The sequence below is a fragment of the Saccopteryx bilineata genome, chromosome 1, assembly GCF_036850765.1.
Source record: "Saccopteryx bilineata isolate mSacBil1 chromosome 1, mSacBil1_pri_phased_curated, whole genome shotgun sequence".
NCBI lineage: Eukaryota > Metazoa > Chordata > Mammalia > Chiroptera > Emballonuridae > Saccopteryx > Saccopteryx bilineata.
In genome coordinates, this window is record NC_089490.1 from 277,593,144 (window position 1) to 277,614,133 (window position 20,990).

At 39.4% G+C, this 20,990-nt stretch overlaps 1 protein-coding gene across 1 annotated transcript in view; it reads right to left on the minus strand.

Moving 5' to 3' along the window:
- Positions 1-20,990, minus strand: part of SEMA5A (semaphorin 5A) — a 496,448-nt gene that overhangs the window by 81,518 nt on the left and 393,940 nt on the right. Inside the window, exon 13 of the mRNA XM_066243560.1 lies at positions 7,435-7,552. Coding sequence (XP_066099657.1) covers positions 7,435-7,552 — 118 coding nt within the window. The remainder of the gene's footprint in view (positions 1-7,434; positions 7,553-20,990) is intronic.

Below are 20,990 nucleotides of genomic sequence, written 5' to 3' on the forward strand. Positions count from 1 at the left end.
TTTGAGAATCTTAGTTTCTGCACCCCAAAGAGCCTAAGTCAAGAAACCCAGCCAGGGTGGAAGAGTTTGTATGAAGGGGATACTTTTAATGAAGGGGCTCTGCATTCATTCATCATGATAATTATTCTTATCACTCACTCCTCACGGGAGAGGAGGCATCTGCGCCAGGGTTTTGCTGACAGCACCCTTGAATGGGGCATGCCCCAGGCCAGGGGGCTAATCCGATTGGTCCAAGCCAGCCATGGCAACCCCACTCACTGGGCCCGTGCTGGGGATAAGAATGAATATGTGACATGATCCTGGAAAATAAGACAAGAGACTGCAAAATGCTTCCAGAAATTACTTTCCAACAGATAAAAGAAAAACATTCTCTGCCCCTTCTTGTCCTCCCACCTTGGATTATGAGGGCGTGATGAGGGCGTGATGCTTCATGTTCCTGGGTGGCAAGAGGAGAAGGCCTGGGGAATAAGAGACCTGCTCACTCAGTGCCTCCCTGGCCTGCACAGAATCAGGCCTGAAACTGCTGTCTCTCATCATAGGAGGATAGAAATAGTCATTTTTAAGGTCTTACTCACAGGGAATTCAATTTCTTTTAAGTAAATGCTGTCCTATTGGACAAAATCTTTATATACTATTTCTACAGGAAACATAAACTAAGATTTAAGAAAAATAGTTATAAAACTGCAAAGACTACACAACTAGTAATTTGGAAGATGTAACTGGAAATGCTGGTCTGCTTCTTCCTGACCATGAGACCAGGGTTTCTCGGCCTCAGCGCTATTGACAATTGGGCTGGATAATTTTCTGTTGTAGAGGCTGCCCTAGTCATTGTAGAATATTTACTGACCTCCCTGGCCTCGAACTATAGATGCCAGTTTCCCACTGCCCCAGGATGTGACAACCAAAATTTCTCCAGATATTGCTAAATGTCCCTGTAACACCTCCAATTAAGAACCACTGCATTGGACATCACTTTTTTCCTTCCCTCTGGGCACTAGTGTTAAGATAACAGGGTCTCAGGCAAAGAGATGGTATAACTGTTCTCCTTCCAAATATATGGATGGGCAAAACTGGGTTCATACAAGTGACAGATGAAAAGGAAGAACTTGAAATAAGTGACCGTTCATGAAGGAATGGGGAGGCATGAAGTAGAAAAAATAGAACAGTTGGAGTAATAAAACTTTAAAGGAACTGCATTTGGCAAATTATTAAGGAGAATATATAGTGATATGATTCTGCAGGATGAGATGTAGGCTTCAGTCCTCAGCCATGGGTAGAGTCTGCATACATTGAGCGGCAATATTTTCAATTCAGAGACACTGCTGCTGGTTCTATTAAATTCAGAGCAAGAAGAGCTTGCAATATTCAGAAATGGGCTCTGCATTGCATTTAACCACCAGCTTATTCTGATCCTGAGCATATTAGTTTGAGAATCTGCCTCAGAAACAGATCTATGAATAATGGGGTAAATTCTGCTGCTTTACTTTTCCAGGTGAGTAGATATTTTTCTATTTTCTTAGCTTTTTAAAAATAGACAGAAGAAATAACGTTATCTAGAGTAAATTCTCTGTAGTGGAGCAAACTTCTGGGTTTCTGCCAAGTGATTTTCTATTTGGGGGTATGCACTTTATATTATTAAATACTATGTCATAGTATAACATATGCCACGTATATATGTAGAGAGTGTAGTGTATGCTAGCCACTGTGCTGTGCGAGTGATGTGCGCGTATTAACTCCTTGAATCTTCCCAACATCCCTACTGTCTACATCCCATTTTACATACAGGAAAACTGAAACTCAGATGAGGCTCCATTTGCTCAAAGTCACTCTGGTTTTAAAGGACCCGAGATCATTCTCTACAAACTGAAACTGTAATAGCCACTTAGTGCAACACGATTCTTAGTTCCCTTTCTGGTGAAAGTCTCATGGATGTCAGCTTCATGTACTTTTACCCCCAATTCTGTATCAGCAAAGTTCCCCTCACCTAGAAAATAACAGATTTCCTAGAGCTAGCTAGGTGAGATCCAAGTTTTGTTAACAAGCAAAATCCATAATTCCACTTCAATTCATTCATGTTCAATTAATTCCCGAGTGATGCAGGATGGAGGTGCATCTGCTGTGTACAGAGGTCCCTGGAGCGTATCTTCAGGTCCTCACTGTACTGCCGCCATCATTCTCCTATAACTACATCCAAGTCTCATAGTTTCTGTTCAGACATTTTTTCAGAAGTTAAAAGATTTTCCTTTATTTTCAAAGTTTCACGTGCCTTTTGTCAGAGATTGTAACAAAACAGGATACTAATGTGTTCGTTCTTTGAAAAGCCTTGTCTTGTGTGATAACATTTACTTAATATTATCTCTAAGTCTGTCTCTATAAATGAATTACACAAGGAAACATAGCACCTTTGAAGGAAACTGAGCTGGAGTGCTGTGTGGCCTCTAATAGGATGGGTGAATAGAGGCAATCTTGATTTCTTCCCTCTGAGTCCTAGTTCTTCTATCTATTAAATGGAAGCAATGATGCCCAACTCTGGGGGTCATCATGAACATTAAATGAGACAAGCCAATGAAAATTGTCTAATGTGGTTCAGAGTACACAGTCTAGACACACAATTAACCATTGTTTCCTTTCCATTCTATTAAAGTAGATTTTTTTCAAGACTTACATAACACTTGTTCTATAAGCTAATGTATAAAAAATACTGAGTCTGAGAATTGATGGGTAGCAAATGCTCACTGGATTCCATGATTATCCCATAATCTCACCCCCTCCTTTTTAAGGTAAGAGGAGGGGAGGTAGTGAGGCAGACTCTCACACGCTTCCTGACCTGGATCCACTAGTTAATCCCCTCTGGGGCCGGTGCTTAAGTACCAAACTATTTTTAATGCCTGAATTCAATGCACTCCAACAGAGCTATCCTCATTGCCTGGGGTCATGCTCAAACCAGTCGACCCACTTGGCTGCAGGAGGGGAACAGGGAGAGAAAAGGGAAAGGGAGGGAGAAGCAGATGGTCACTTCTCCTCTGTGCCCTGATCAGGAATCAAACCCAGGACATCCATATGCTGGGCCGACACTCTATCCAATGAGCCACCAACCAGGGCCTCTCATCCCTTTTTGTAAAGTATCCTGACCAAAGGCAACAGGAAACATCTTGTGGGGTCAATAATTATGTTATATTTGTCAAAAAAAAAAATACATAGTAGATTTCGTTACAAAATTTAGAAATAATGTATCTCCCGCTATCTGAGCATGACATGCAGGTTTATCATTGGGTCCACTTATAGGCCACTGCCTTGGGGAAATGCTAACAGATGTGAATGGTAATATCTGGTAAATTAGAAGTACGGGATCTATATCCTCATTTCTTTCCCAATGTAGTTTTAGAACCTGTAAACCCTTTAGGCTTGGGCCTATGGTGTTGCCATCTATATGGAGGGCTTTGGTTCCATCATTACTAAAGTCCACCTTCACTTTAAAGATGCTGATTACACTGTAGCCCAGGAAGAGCCCTGTAATTATAGACATATTTGGTCTATGTACTTTGCTTGCTATTGCATGATATAATTGGGAACAGGAACTCATTGTGCGATATGGTATGTAGATAACCACGCACCCACAAAAAATATGGCAAGTATTCATGCATAAATACCAAGTAGATTCTCCAAACTATACTACCCTTGTTAACCAACATTATAAGTTACAGAAATCCATAAACATTTTTAAATAGAGACCTTGTAGGGGAAAATAGGTCTTAACTAAGTTCCCAGGAAGGTTGTGGGGAGCCTATTGGCAACCTGAACTCTCTGAAGAGCAGAGGATCTAAACAGCAAAGGGCAGAGGTTTGACTGGAAAACTAACTTTGGGGAACTCAGCTGTGCTACATTGTTTGTCCAAGATTTGTGCAGTTTTACAAGGTAGATTCCCACAGAGGGCCTAATAGCAGTCTCAGCACATTCATCATCCCTGTAAACTTAGTGAGCTCCACCTAACAGGACCTCCTTCCATTATTCAACTCGGGCTTTTATATATTGGACATAAGATGGGTTGGTCTCATTTAAAGACTCCTCAGCTTATAAAGCTTAATTTCTTTTGCCTAAAGATAAGTAGGTAAAAAAAAAGACTTTTATTTATTTATTTATTTGAATTTTTTATTTTAGTGAGAGGAGAGGAGGCAGAGAGAGACTCACACATGTGCCTGACTCACACATCCACCTGGCAAGCTCACTAGGAAGTGATAATCTGCCCATCTGGGGCCCTTGCTCTGTTGCATCCAGAGCCATTATTTAGCGCCTGAGGAGGAGGCCATGGAGCCATCCTCAGAAGCTGGGGCCAGCTCACTCTACTTGAGTCATGGCTACTAGAGGGGAGTGGAAACAGAGAGAGAGAGAGAGAGAGAGAGAGAGAGAGAGAGAGAGAGAGAGAGAGAGAATGGGCAGATGGGCAGGGATGGAGAAGAAGATGGGGGATTCTACTGTGTGTCCTGACCGGGAATCAAACCTGAGACATCTATATGCCAGGCTGACAGTACTACTGAGCCAACTGGCCAGGGCAAAATAAACTTATTTTGCTGATTGTAAGAGTTTCTGTATTTTTAACATCTCTGAAATCTGCTGACGTCTTGCGTCTCATGGGAGAATTTTTCTCTCTTATAAAACAGTAGCATACTTCACAAACAATGGCATCTGAGAAATGATAAAATATGGTAGGTTTGGCCAATAAAACTAAGCCTTTCTTCCATTTCAGTCAAAAACAAAAAATAGGCCTGACCTGTGGTGGCGCAGTGGGATAAAGCGTCGACCTGGAACACTGAGGTCGCCGGTTCGAAACCTTGGGCTTGTCTGGTCAAGGCACATATGGGAGTTGATGCTTCCTGCTCCTCCCCCTTCTCTCTCTCTCTCTGTCTCTCTCTCTCACTCCTCTCTCTCTCTAAAAACTCAATAAATAAAATATTTTTAAAAAAGGATTCCTTTAAAAAAATAACACTGAATCAAATTACATTTTAATAGTTTTTTAAAAACACATCTCTAAATTAAGACTGCTTTATATAAATGCTAATAATTTTCATCTAGCTCATTTTTTTTCTAAAAAATAGATTGTTGGAAAAGGACATATAATTAAATTATTAGTTGGGTTATATAAAATTTCCCATTTTTTTATATGGTAGTCTACATGTATGAGAAAAAGATATTGTTTTATTTCCTGAATGTTGCTCAAAGTGACATAATTTATTCTCTGTTCTTGGATGCTTTTCACATTGCCAACTTATTAAAAGAGTATCTTGATATATGGCACATTATAAAGGGTGATTGGATAAGGATGGTTTTGTGTAAGAAAATCACCTCAGACAAGGAAAAGAATGTTTTCGAAACTTTGTTATATGTTTTACTGATAGTAAATCAAAGATCACATCTCAGCCATAATTTTAAAGCAGAGAAAGTGGAGGACAGCCCCAACCCCAGGGGAGAACCACGTCGCCCTCTGACCTCCCTAAGTTTACGACAGAAACGTCCCTCTCAGCAGCAGTGACAACTTTAGTAACAACCCTCTAGTCACTTTTTAAATGTTGGACCATCTCTATTGTTGGACTATAGAAATATACAAGCTGCATATTTGTTATAAACCAAATGGTGGCCTATGTACTTCCCATCGCATAAGTAAGTCTCAGATATCCAGTAAAACAACCATGGGTCCTCAACCAATACCCTCACTGCTTAAGAAGAACTCTTATTATATTTGTTTGCTCTTTTTACCATTAAAAATTCAAGGTCAAATATCTAGAAGAAGATGTGTTGATTCTCCTGAAGTACACATCTGTGCATTAGAGCTGCATTTCAGAGACTGAACATTGTTTCCTCCAGCTGCAAAGAATGGAAGTTGAACACCGCTGTTTGTTGAATGTTGTTCAGAAATGAAAAGGGACTTGGAACACTGGCATTTTAAAAATCAATTTCAAAAGATGCTGCAGAAAAGTTTGCTTCTAAAACCAGCAAGCTAAAGCTCTAACCCAAAGGACAAGCAGCTAACCCCCTTGCAAAAATTTTCTAAGAGTCAGGATGAGGTTATCCATTCACTGTTGCAGCGAAAGGCCTTGATCTTGTGCCCACATCTGGGTAAGGACAGTGGTTAGTTAATAGCCCTGGCCTTCCTCATGCTACTCTGCCTGATTTCCCCACTTGCAAATGTTAGGATAGTCTTCATGGACATGGGTTGGGATAACAGAATTAGCAGACTCCTTGATAGAAAGCAGACCCACAGTTCACATGACTCAAGTAGTTCTGTGTTGAAGAAACAGCATAGATTTCAAATAGCAGAATGTGTCATTTCCCTTCTCAGCCCTGTCTTGCAGAGGAATGCCAGAGCCAACAGTCACAGAGATCAACAATTAAGGTGAGAGCAAAGTAACTTAATAAATCTGCAAATGTATGAGCTAATATCTGTTGATCGTATTCTCTGAGAAGAAAAAAAAAGTGAGATTATTTAATTAAGTGTTCAAAAGACAAAGGAAAATAAAAATCAAGTGGTTCTTGGAAGTGAGGACCAAACTAAAAAAACTGGCAGAAGAGGCTGTAGAATCTGTTTTCTTGGATTCAGAATCTGACTCTAAATGCAAGCTAGCCTCTCTTCACTTGGAAGGATTCACTGTGGGAATATACATTAGACTGTTTCTCTCAGACCTTGCTGTGACCCTGGGCAGGATCTATAAGACTGTCCCATATGGGGTTCAATGGTAGTAACATCCTTAGTTCATTCCTTTAAAAGCTCTACTTATCTCGGCTCTGGAACGATAGCTCCTGAGGGAAACTGATGGGTGTGGACAGTACTATACTGCTCTCAGAAATTAAGGTGTATTTTATCACTTCATATACATTTTGAAATGTCCTTTAATTTTTGTGAGTAGTATATTTTATTGTATTATTATTATTTTTTGTTTTTTGTATTTTTCCAAAGTTAGAAGTGGGGAGGCAGACAGACTCCCTCATGTGCCTGATCAGGATCCACCCAGCATGCCCACCAGGGGCTGATGCTTTGCCCATCTGGGTAGTTGCTTGGTTGCAGCTGGAGTCACTCTAGCACCTGAGGCGGAGGCCATAGAGCCGTCCTCAGTGCCCAGGCCAACTTTGCTCCAATGGAGCCTTGGCTGCAGGAGGGGAAGAGAGAGACAGAGAGGAAGGAGAGGGGGAGGGGTCGAGAAGCAGATGGGCACTTCTCCTGTGTGCCCTGACTGGGAATCCAACCTGTGACATCCACATACCAGGCCAATGCTCTACTGTTGAGCCAACCGGCCAGGGCAGCAGTATATTTTTTTAATGCTATAAAAGGTACAACAGTTCACATCAAATTCTGCAGATAAAAATCTGAGAATAACACAGATATTACAGCCATTTTCATGCTGTGGACAATATATTCTGAGGACCAAGGACATGGACACTTACAGGACAGGTAGAGATGGTCTGCTCCCACTGAGTCATGCTCAGGCTCTCCTCCAGACTTGTGCATTTCTTCATCACCACGTCCCAGCCACAGTAAGGGTCCTGGGCCCCAATGCAGGCGCTGGAAACATACACCCACGTGTCAATAGAGAGGCAGCTTAACAATAAACTAAAATGGTCAACAGAGATGCAGCTTAACCATAAACTAAGATGCAAACTAAGGCAAGCCTAGCCCTTATGAACTAATACGGGAACGAGTTATGCAGTTTCAGCAGGCATATGAGAGAACATAGCTACCTGTACACATCTGGGAGTATCCAATTAAAATTAAATAACAACTTTCATTGAAATACCTATTTTATTTTTCTAAGATAGAGGGCACATGACTAAATGACTAGCTGTGTCAACATGAACCTTTTGATGTCCTTAACAGAGCTAAAGTCAGAATTTGCAATGTTCAAAAATACTAATAGCTGTTATTACCACCACCACCACCATCATCCTAGTAACAATAGATATTATTTGTTGAAAACCTACTGTGATATGTCAAGTTATCCCATTTAGACAAAAACAACTTTTATAGGGAGGCATTATTATTATTATTTTCTATCATCACTAGAATCATCATCAGTACCACCATCATCACTATCATCATCACTATCATCAATATCTTAATAACAGATATTATTTGTTGAAAATCTACTGTGATATATCAAGTTATTACATCATTTACACATCTAAAAAACTGTAATGAGGGAGGTATTGATGAAACACAAAGAATACAAAGACACAAAAATATATGAAATTGGCCAGAAGACAAATACACCCAAAACCCTGCAACATGGTTAGTTCAAATTTAATAAAATAAATAAGTCTTCTTTTTCAGTATCATAGCTTAAAAATGTATTAAAATTTTAAGTTAAGAGTAGTTTAATATAGCTACCTACAATATTCAACATATTATTCAGAAATATTATAGAGAGTATATATTTCATTTTAGCTTTGTCTCAATAAAGGAGTTCATATAGAACCTGGATTTTGTCTCTTATGTTATAATATAATGGAAGGTAGACGTGGAGATGGAGGAAGCAGAAAGAGGTAAGAGTGATAGAGCCAAAATTATACAGCCCCACAGACAAGCAAGGCAGTGAACACCCAGGAATACTCTCTCTGAGGGGCTAAGAGGTCAGATGCAAGAAATGGATGTGAAGAAAGGATGGTAGGTACTACATGGTGGTTTCATGTCTTTATAGCGTTACAAAGGAGAATATGTCTTAGTTACCAATTAGTCAAACATGGGACCAGTGAGGTAGTACAAACAATAATCTGGTTAATATTAATGGTATAAAAAACAGTAATTAATACACCAAATATGTTAGCCATGTATAAAACATTGTTATAAGAACCTTACTTCAAGCCCTGGCTGATTGGCTCAGTGGTAGAGTGTCAAACTGGTGTGTGGATGTTCTGGGTTTGATTTCCGGTCAGGGCACACAGGAAAAGTATCATCTGCTTTTCCACTCCTCCCTCTCTCTCTTCACTCTCTCTCCCTCTCTGTCTCTCTTTTCCTACTCTCCTGCAGCCAAGACTTGATTAGAGCGAGTTGGCCCCGGCACTGAGGATGGCTCCATGGCCTCTACCTCAGGTGCTAAAAAAAAAATGGCTCCAGTTGCAACCAAGCAAGGGCCCCAGATGGGCAGAGCATGGCCCTCTAGTGGGCTTTCCAGGTGGATCCCAGTTCAGGAGCATGCAGGATTCTCTCTCTGCCTACCCTCCTCTCACTAAAAATATAATAAATTTTTAAAAAAAAAGAAAAGAAAAAGAACCTTACTTCTATTAGCTCACTAGAACTCATAGAACCTTATAAATATAGAATCACAATTAGCTACTACATTTGCTTCCACTTTCAAATGAAAACACAGCTAGGGAAGATATGTCTAAAGAAAATAAATCAAGCAATCGAGGTATAAAATTATTATTTAACTTACTATACACTTATTATTTATTAGCCACCTAAAATATTCAAACATAAATGGTTATAATTGATGTTTCTTGCAGCAGGACTAGGACTAAGGACTAAGGACTAAGTTGAGGAGGGAATGGGTTTGAAACAATAACCTGTCACCATAACCTCAATCAAACTTTTCAATAAGTGACCAGGCACTTATTAAAAGGTAATCTAGGCCCTGGTCGATTCGTTCAGTTGATAGAGTATTAAACTGGTGTGTGGACATCTTGGGTTTGATCTCTGGTCAGGGCACACATGAGAAGCGATCATCTGCTTCTCTTCCCCTCCCTCTTCCCCTTCTAGCAACCAGTGGTTTGGTTAGTGCATGCATCAACTTCAGGCACTAAAAATAGCTGGGATGATTCAACCATTGGCCTCAGACAGGGGTTGCCAAGTAGATCCTGGTCAAGGTGAATGAGGAAATCTGTCTATCTTCCCTCCTCTTACTTAAAAAAAATGTAATTTGCTGCCTGACCTGTGGTGGTGCAGTGGATAAAGCGTTAACCTGGAAATGCTGAGGTTGCCAGTTTGAAACCCTGGGCTTGCCTGGTCAAGGCACATATGGGAGTTGATGCTTCCAACTCCTCCCCACCTTCTCTCTCTGTCTCTCTCCTCTCTCTCTCCCTTTCTGTCTCTCTCTCTCTCCCTTTCTCTCTCCTCTCTAAAATGAATAAATTAAAAAAATTAAAAAAATGTAATTTAAGGCATATGGAAATTTTCAAGAGTTTATTTTAACAAACATTCATTCTAACTGAGCAGCGTCAAACTGAAAATGGTTAGCAGGCTCCTCAGACGGGAGGTAAGGGAGAGGTTTTTATAGGGAAATCATAGGAGCAAAGCAAGAAAATTATTTGATTGGCTCTAGCTTATAAGTGGTTGCCTTATTTGGGAAAGCCTGGCTGGCTGTGTGCAATTGGTTGTTCCTAAGTTTCATTTGCTGGCTTCCAATGCATTGGCTGTAGTTTCGATTCTGGTTTGCTTACCCTGACTACCAAGGCATTAGAGCCACTCCAGTCCAAAGGCCTCCTTGTTTAATTACTTTAATGCAAGTATATTTTATAATGCAAATATTTTACATTTGTGCCATAAAAAAGAGAGAAAAAAACTAACAAATAAAATAGTAAGAAAGGACAAAGTAAGCCTTGCTTCTTCAGAAGTAAATACAGTTGATACTTATGTATTTTGGAGATAGTGTCTCTATACAAATACATGTGCATATGTGGATATAGCTACATAAATTATGTATATTCTATACATAATTTATATGGAATTGTTGTTTATATATACAACAATTGTATGTAACACATGCAAAGGGGACTGTACACACAGCCTCATATTTTACTTTTTACACATAATTATACATATATCATGACATTTTTTCTTATCAGTAAATACAGCTATACCTTACTTTCTTTAAAATCTATATAATAATAGCCTGACCAGGTGGTGGTGCAGTGAATAGAGCGTCGGATTGGGATGCACAAGACCCAGGTCCGAGGCCCCGAGGTCATCAGCTTGAGCATGGGCTCATCTGGTTTGAACAAAAGCTCACCGCTTGGACCCAAGGTCGCTGGCTCAAACAAGGGGTTACTCGGTCTGCTGAAGGCCCGTGGTCAAGGCACATAAGAGAAAGCAATCAATGAACAACTAAGGTGTCGCAACAAAAAACTGATGATTGATGCTTTTCATCTCTCTCCGTTCCTGTCTGTCCCTATCTGTCTCTCTCTCTGTCCCTGTGAAAAAGAAAAAAAATCTGTATAATATTCTGTTACCGTGACAAGCCAATACTTATTTAAGTCCTTGAAAGCGAGGCTGCAATGCACATCTTTGTACATACTGTAATACTGTCTACATGATAAACGTCTATTGATGAATTAAAAGTTATGGGTATTAATAATTTTGTAACAACTAACAGTATTAGGGTTGCCTCTTTTTCTCTCTGCTTCATGCTGGATGTAGCCTTTAAAAAACAAACAAACAAAAAAAAACTTAGCCCTTTCTGATAGATGAAAATTCAATTTTCTAGTCATTTGTTTTATTTAATTGTGAGATGAAGATGTAGTGTGTCTGTGTAGTTATTGATTATCTGTATTTTTGTCTGTGTAGACATCTGTTTATAACCAATTCCTGCTTCTGTTTCTTGTTAACTGGGTCATTGGTTTCAGTGTTTTTTTCCTGTGGTCATTGGAAGCAAAACTTCTGTGTTAAAAAAAATTAACCCTTTGTCAACAGTATTTTTTCACTACTTTTTCCATTTGTTTATTTCCAAATGTTTGTTATTTCCAAATGTTTTATTCTTGAGATACAAATGTTTTTAAATTTTATGAGGTTTTTTTCCTCATAAAATAGCATCTGGATTTTTGTGCCATGTTTAGAAAAAGCTTCTACATTGAAAAAAGTCATAAAAACATTTACCCACAATTCCTTCTGATTCTTCCCGGGCATCATTTTATTTGTCCCTTTATCACTGATCTATCTGAAATGTATTTTAGTAACTTTCCTTTCCTCCCCTCCAAATAATTAAAAAACAAACAAAGAAAAAACCATCTATTTTAATCTAAATTATTCATAACTCCTACTAACAAAAGCAGATTCAAAGCTTCGAAGTAAGAGTAAGAAAGCTGTGTCCAGTATCCTTTTCTGTTTTCTATTAAATTCAGGTAGCATCTTTTTCAAACACAAGTTTACACCAGAGCGTGTGGACATTGGCTTTTAAAAATACCTTATTCTTGAGGTCTGAAATATAATTTCTAATAATTTACTCTTTTAAATAAAATTTTATTTCAATGATCAGTTCCACTGAATAAAATTTGACTTGTACTTACAGTATATAAAACAAAGCCAGAATTTTTCAATTTTAAAAACTCACCATTTTTTAGACACATAATTGATTTAATAACATCTTTGAGGGTAGTAGGCGATAGAAAAGATGAGAACTAATAACTGTGTAAAAGACCAGAGAAAGTATACATTTGTATATTATGAAATAAGATTATGTCACATAATGGAACTTGGCCCACGGACAGCAAATTCTCCTTACTGCCTACGCAGATGTAGGAAAATACCTGGAGGACATTTCCTTCTACTGCAACCTGTGAGACAGACAAGAGCAAAGAGTGAGAACTAAACCCCTTCTGCCTGCTGCTGCAACCTCATCCAGCTGTGAATATGGGATATGACCCACAATGTCCTAGTCTTACTAATGGTCTGGCTGACAGAACGCATAGTGAATGTCACACATGTCAGATCCGTTTTCATGCTGGTGATTGAAAGGGCAAAGCTATACTTATAGAAGTTATTCAAAAGGCCTGAATTCCTTTTTATGTTTCTTACTAAAGCAACATTAGACAAAATTAAAATTATGAAAAAGGGACTGTCTCTCTAATTCCCTAACTGTGCCCAGAGCGTCCCCTTGCAATGTTGCCTGGAGAAATGAAACAATGCCACAGGGCTACACAGAATACTTCAAGCTATTTTAAATAAAAAGCTGCTTGTATAAACATCACTTTCTTCCCATAGTGCTGCCAGTTTTGCCTGCCCTTAACATTCTACTTAGCCCTTAAAGTATTAAAACTTCTCTACAAACACAAATGCCCATTCATTAAAAACATCATGTATATAGAAATGTTTTCCTCACTTAAAAGGTTTTACCCCATGAATGAAATTCTGATGAGCTCCACCTTTATTCTAAATTATACTTTAAAAAAACAAGCCATCATAACTTCTTATTATTTTTATAAAAAGAGAGAAAGAAAAGGAGAAAAGGTAAGGGAGGAAAGAGGTGAGAAACATCAACTTATAGTTACACTCACTTTTTTTTCGTTTGCTTGCTTTTTATTGATTGCTTCTCATATGTGCCCTGATGGCGGAGGGGTTCCTCAAGCTGAGCCAGAGTCTTTGGCGCTTCAAGCCAGCAACCTTTGGGCTGAAGCCAGCAATTTTGGGATCATGTCAATGACCCTGTGCTCCGGCCAGTGACCCCGCACTCAATCTGGCAAGTCTGCGCTCAAGCCCAGGAGCCCAGACTCTAGCCAGTGACCTCGGGTTTTAGAACTGGACACCTCTGCCTGCTGGGTCGATGCTCTATCCGCTGTGCCACCACTGGTAAGGCATAACTTATCTTTCTGGAAGGTGTGTCTTTTGAAGAGACCATGTGGAAAATCACAGACTTCTTGTTAACCATCATGAAAGGGGCTTTTCTTTATTTTACTTTGAAAATGATTTTCTTTCTGTGATGAAACTTTTGAATTTTCTCATTTTGTAAATAACCTTAGATTTTCTCAGTTGACATATTGCCCTGGTTTAAATTGAAATTACCTAAATTCAGAAAACGTGTTGATTAATTTGAAACCCTATTTATTTAGAGTCTGTTGTACAGCCTAATGCATATTTAGAGTCAGGCTTTAATTCTAGAAGAAGGGTAAATTACTCCCCTTTTCACAGGACATTGACTAATATTTCTCTAAATCTTCCTTTACATTTTAAAGTTGGCAGTTATTCTATTTGATAATTTGAGTAATAGTATAATATGTAAATTCATTAAAACCTTTTCACTGTATTTCTAAAAAATTTGAGCTAACTACTGAATATGCTTCCCTTGCATATTAGATCATCTAAGTAGAAATAACTATCTGGCTTGTTTTTATCACACTAATTACCATTATATCCGTTTATTTTTTTATGTTAAGAATTCTTGCCATATTAACAAAATGAATTCATTAAGCATGGGTTGTTAGAGGTGTTTTAATGATTCATTCATGCAGCTCATACTTGCTATGAATGAACCAGACTTTGAAGGCAGTGGGTGTACTATGGCAAACAAAACACACATAGTGTAAGTTATGCCAAAGAACTTCCCTTTTAGTAAAGAAAATAAAACATTAAATAATTACACTGATACATAGCAACAACCAGTTGAAAAAGAAAAATCACAAGAAAATAAAAAGGGAGGGGAATGTCAAACTGCTCTTGTACAGGTGTTCTGCTCTTCCAGGAAACCTATCAGAAAGCTCAACCCCAAACTGCTGGCTGCCTAATGCACAGCTAAGAAAAGCTAAGAGCCTACCACAACAGGATGTGACCCAAGGGATATTTTTAGTACACCTTCTTTTTCTTAGAAAGACATATTCCTCTGTAACAATAATATGTAATTAATATAATATGATTAATTTGTTAATATAAATAATAATATGGCTATAGTAAACTCTTTGGCCAAAAGGAAAAGAAGAATGTGCTCATACCATCATTGTAGGTAAAGGTAGTTGGCATAGAAGAAGGCAGGGGCAGCTCATGGCATCTCTTTGCGTTTATAATTTGAGGTTCTTTTTCTTAGTGAGACTCCCTCCCAGGCGGTGTACGCTTCAAGCACCACAGCACCTACATGCTCCCTTGACTATTTCAGAAGTGTGACTTCTGTTTCTTAATCTACCAGTCAAGTCCCACCTTCCACACATCTCGACTGTTCCTTTTCTACCCTGTCCGGGACCAGCAGGTGTTAACTTGGGACTTTGCTGAAGGACACTGGGTGCCAGCCTAAGCCCACTTTGCATCTCTTTTACAAAGTGCTCTTCACAGCTGTAATTAGTATGTTGATGAATGTACTTTCTCTTTCCCTCTTCTATTTTTTAAGCAGGTGTAATGATGACAAACACATAATATCTTCCTTTTTCCAATTACTATAACATCACATAGATGTCTTCATAGTCATCTCATAGTCATCATTTAATGGCTTTAGAATAGCCCACTGAGCAAACAACCCATTGAATAAGTATGTCATAACTTGTTAATTAAGTCCCTTACTATTAGAAATTTAGGACTGGAACACTGGTTGTGATTCAGATATAACTTAAAAAAAATAATTGGACAGGGATATCAGGCTCAGAGATTAGGTCCCAGTGTAGTCCATCCAAGATCAGCTGTAATGACAAATCAATTTGGGATGAAGTCTAAGGCAACACCAGGACCCTTTGGATCTAATCCACAATAGGTATCTGGTAGATTTTATTTGTGCCCACATTTCTCATTAGATTCTGAGCCCCATGGAGTCAGGGTCAGGGCTGCCTCATCCATCATTACCCACTCAGGGCCTGGCTTAGTGCTTGGCATATGTTAACTTCAATAAATATACTAGGAATGAGTTGACAAAGGAAAATCCACAGTCTTTAGAGGCCACACTAAAGCCAACACAAACAAAAACTCAACACACTGAGATTCGGAAAGTATTAAATTCATATCGGAGGGAGATAGTTTGTAAAATGGGTACAGATAAAAATACCTTTCTGAATGTTTATGTGATTAATAACTGAATGGCCAAAGTTGTCTTACTGGGGACATTGTGGGGATCCTGCAATTTCTTTCTGTAAGTGTGTATTTTCCCATTAGGCAGATGCTGTCTTAGAGGATATTTAATTAATAAAGGTGTGAACCAAACAATTCCACCTTTTAAAACTTTGCCCTTTCAAACAATAAGGGTCTTAATTTCCATACTAATTTTCTCAATGAAGCATTAATTTCTTTAACTAAATAATAACTAGTACAGGTTGGCTGAATTAAGAGTGACTTAGGATACACATTGACAATTAGAGCTAAATTTTCTTAATGGTTTCATTTTCCACTCCAGTTTGATAAAGCAAAATTTGAAAGGCATATGTCTGCTAGTTGATATATAGGCTATGATTCTTTCAGTTTTTGCCTTTTCCTCTCTCCTCAATTAGTTTTTGTCATAAAGAAAAACAAAAACACCTAAGGGCCAAGAGTTTTCAACCCTTGGGCTAAAGTTTTACATCACTACACTTTTCTGTAAAGGGTGTTTTCCTTCCATAAGAACTTAGGTTTTCTTTTCAAGTTACACAGTAAAATAGCAGAGAAGGAAGAGGCAGAGTGTCCATTTGTTAATTTGATACATATATACTGAGCCTGTCTGGGATGGGCCACCATGATGGAGGCTGCACAGAACCTGGACAAACAGACAACGCCCAGTCCCCGGAAACGCTGCTCCTGTGAGCTGAGTGAAGCCTGCCCATGTGCGGAACTCAAAATTCTAGTTTCTGTTCTCTGACTGATGTGGCTCTGGGCATTCTTTCTGATTCTGATCCAGCCCTCCCTATAAAATGTTCACTCTACAACCTGATAGTTTTATCTCATCTCCTAACTGTGATAGAAAGTAAAGACTATATAAGTATCCAAGGGACCACTATGTATAAAGTACATGACTTTCTAACCACTTAGCTGTACATCTGAAACTACTGCAGAATAATATGGAATATAACCTGTAATTGAAAAATGAAAATATGTCTAATTTATGTAAGCATTAAAAAAAAAAGAACATATAAGTATCCAGAGAAGGAAACACCATCCTCTTCAGAAAATATTAAGGTATAGAGTTATTTATATATAATTTGTAATTAATTTAGGACATTTAACAGCTAAGTTTAAAACCAGTACATATAATGTTTTAAGGTGTATTCATTCACCCCTTCAAAAGGCATATATGACAATAATTTAGGAGTCAGCAGGGACAGCCGCCCCCCTAAACATGTACGGGAACACAGCATAGGGAGTGCTCTGCCCTGGCACCCGGATGACTGTTCATACTCCACAAAGACCAAGGCTTAACTGTAGCTGACAGAGGCTTTCACAGAACTCCCTGTGATCCTCCCATTTCATAGCACAAGGGTGGATGAGGGTCTGAGTGAGGCCCTAGCCCTCCCACCTCCCTCTGCTCTGGAGGCTGTCATGAGAGCTTCTCATCAAGCTGTCACACTCAGCTGCAGCACAGACTGGCCGCTCTGCGGCATGGCAGGCTGGATCTCCTGTTGTACTGTCATCTGGCCCCTTGCTTTGGTATCATCCTGTGTGACAAGGGACATGGATAGCTGACACCTTTTCTGCTCCCACTTTTTGTTGTCTATGAAAGTAATAAACTCTCTGACTCTAAAAGTGTGTATTATATTCCCTGGCCTGATGAATCTGTGAGCCTTGCTGACACATAGCCACACCCTTTCATTATGATCTGTGGCTGCTTCCAAGCTACAAGGATAGAGTTGAGTAGTTGTAACAGAAGCCTATCTATTAATTAGACTCTCTGATCTAATTAATGCACAATTCTTAAGATCAGTGGTCCCCAACCAGTCCGTGGGCCATTTAGTACCGGTCCGCAGAGAAAGAATAAATTCTTAAATTATTTCTGTTTTATTTACATTTAAGTCTGAACGATGTTTTATTTTTTAAAAATGACCAGATTCCCTCTGTTACATCATCTGAGACTCACTCTTGATGCTTGTCTCGTAAGTTTGACAAGTATACTTAAAAATACCACAGTTTTTACGCTGGTCGCATAATTTTATTTTGTGCATTTATCCGTCCAACCCTAAAGGCCGGTCTGTGAAAATATTTCCTGACATTAAACCAGTCCGGGGCCCAAAAAAGGTTGAGGACCACTGCTTAAGATGACTTTAAAGATTTAAAAAAAATTTTTAATTGATGGATTGATGTTTATTTATCCATTTTTTTTTTATTAGAGAGAGAGAGATTGGAAAGAGACAGAGAGAACAGGGGGAGGAGCAGGAAGCATCAACTCCCATATGTGCCTTGACCAGGCAAGCCCAGGGTTTTGAACCGGCAACCTCAGCATTCCAGGTTGAGGCTTTATCCACTGCGCCACCACAGGTCAGGCTGATGGATTGATGTTTAGAGAGATAGAGAGGAAGGGAGAGAGAGATAAACATCAATTTGTTGTTCTCTACTTATTTATGCATTCATTGGTTGATTCCTGTTGGATACCTTGACAGGGTATCCAACCCACAACCTTGCCATGTCAGGACTACGCTCTAACAAACTGAGCTACCTGGTCAGGCCTTCTTAAGATGACTTTAAAAGTCTTTATTAAAAGCCCTCCTCCCATCCTTACCCAGGAGCTGCAGTCTGTTAGACCAGTTGGAAGGCTGCACCATTTCCCTGGGTGGAAAGAGGGGTTGGGAGCAGGGGTGGGAATAACAGCCCTAGTCCTGTGACCATGCTTTTCTCCCTGAAGCAATGAACTGGGACTCCACCAGCTCTCTGCCAGAGTGTTTTCCGGTAAATATAAGGTTACAAGCTCCCATGGTATTTGTATCAGGCGTGCATGAAGACAGCGGCTGTGCTTGGCTGCTCCATCCCCTGCAGCCCTGAGGAGATCATTTTCTACTTTCAAGACCTCAAGTCGCTATGGGGGGCCCCAAATGTGCTCCTGGTGTACATAAGGTGGTTCCAGGAGGATGACAGCTTACCTACCTTCCACTGTCATATGCTGTACCCATATCCAAGCCTGTCCTCATGCCCAGGACCCTCAAAGTTCAGTACATGTGAATTCATTTTATGAAGCTAATATACATACATATATGCAGCAAATAAGTCCTAGAACACAAGAGGATGCTCAGAGAAGAAAGAGTTTTCCTCGCACTACACACCCCAGAGGTAACTACCTATTCTGATGAGTGAGGTTAATTTTGTGAATAATTTCCCCATGCTATTGATTAAATGGTTATGCAAAATATGCTAAAATTAAAACATATTCTTAATTTTTTATATCAAATTTGAGTAAAATATAAATATTTTTAATATGTTGTTCTTTCAAAATAACCTGCTGAAGAAAACAGTTATGTACGTTAGGATGCCTGCCGTGTTGTATGAGTTACACACACGCACAGCACGAACCGTGCAGGCGTGAGGGCTGTCAGCCTGCCCTGACGCACCGAGATTACCTCTGGACAAACTGGAGAGTAGAGACTCACTTTAAAATAACCAGGGTATGCAAAACTCCTAGCCTGCTGGATCTTGCAAATAAAGAAGAAACCAACGGGAAGAAGCCAGGACTAGCTGTCAGTGGACCTGCTTTGGCTCATCCTGATACCAACTAGCTCAGTTTCTCTGTAAATAACACACACGCAAAGTGCCACCACCAAGCAGCAGGGTGCCTCTAAAATCTGACCACTGATGAGGTCCTCACTGCACCAGGGACAGCACAGAGAACCAAAGATAAAGCCGGGGCCTTGGGAGCAGAAAGTCCCAGCTCTGAGCCTAGGTCTCATGTCACTAGAGCTATGTGACCTTGAGCAGGACACCAAATATCTAAGCCACCATTTCTGCATTTGAGAGATGCTATGTGACTTTACTCTCAGGGTATATGGCTAAGGTGATAAAATGATTACGTGGTGATAAAAGCTAGCACACTACCAGATATGTAAAAAAAACTTGGGGCATTGTATCAATTATTACCGTTTATAAACATTTACCAAACTGTGCATTGCCTTTGAAAAACAGTTACTCTAAAAAATAAAAAATGTGAATATGATTAGTTAAGCTTAACTTCTCAAACACTTCAAAATTCATTAATAAAACTGAATTTTTAGTAATAGCCAAAATTACTTACATTCTAATATGAAAAGTATTTTTAACAAAAAAATCAGTATCCACTTGTTACTCAAGTGTTATTCTATTCCTATTTAGTGTACTTTTTAAGGCATATTTCTGGAAAACCAATACTGCTTTTGTCAAAGAAAAAAAATCTCACACCATTTCTCTTCACTTCCCAACCCATAATTCATAAATATATATATATATGGCCACACAGATATTAGTTTTTTTAAAGATAGATTCTTTTCTCCAGTTAATTTCCACTAGGGAGGTTTTTCTACTTTTCTACAGAAGAAGGATGGCAAAGAAACATATTGGAATGAACCCAGAGAAGCTATTGAGTAAAATCTTTAGATTTTTTTCTCAGCTGGCATTGTTAAGGGTCAGACACAAACTACCCACACTGTATCAGGTAGTTTACCTGATACACTGACTGTGGGCACACAGAGACCACTGTCTATCAGTGGACAAGTGAACAGAAGGGAGACTCAGCCCTGATGTGACAGTAAATCTCCCTGCAGGAGCCTTATGAGGACAAACAAGTGACCTTATTTTCTTGACAGAAAAAGGGAGCTTTAAAGTGCTACCTGGCTGCTGTGCCTGGTGGCAACCAGCTCCTGTGGATTCATGACCAGACTTGAAGTGAAGTCATGTAAGAGGCGAGAGTGGACACGATGAGGCCTGGCTTCCATATCTGATGTGGGACTTAGCTTCCTAACCTACAGGGAGCTGACCTCCTGTAACCCAGGGCCAATGAAGAAAAGCACTATTAAAGGATGAATAGCCTCATGCTTTCAAGTCATGAACTCCCACTCATGCACCAGGCCTGCGTCTTCCTGCACATTAACCTGGGTCATACCCCCAAAGAACTCACTGTTGGAGCTCAGAGCTCATGGGGGTGGAGTTGCAAGACAGGTGCCCTTCTAACTGCATTCTGAGCTGTGACATGTCTGTCAGCAAAACTCCAACCCTCCCTGTCCTCCACTAAGTCATCAGCAATGGGGCAGAATAATTCCTGCAGAGAACACAAATCCAAACAAATCTGAAGCAGCCATTGGTTAAAGTAAGGTAAGGGTGCTCTATGAATGCTAGTTGGTAGTAAATATCACTATTTGGTATTAATGCTCACAATAGCATTGTTATTAGCTGGGAGGTTCTT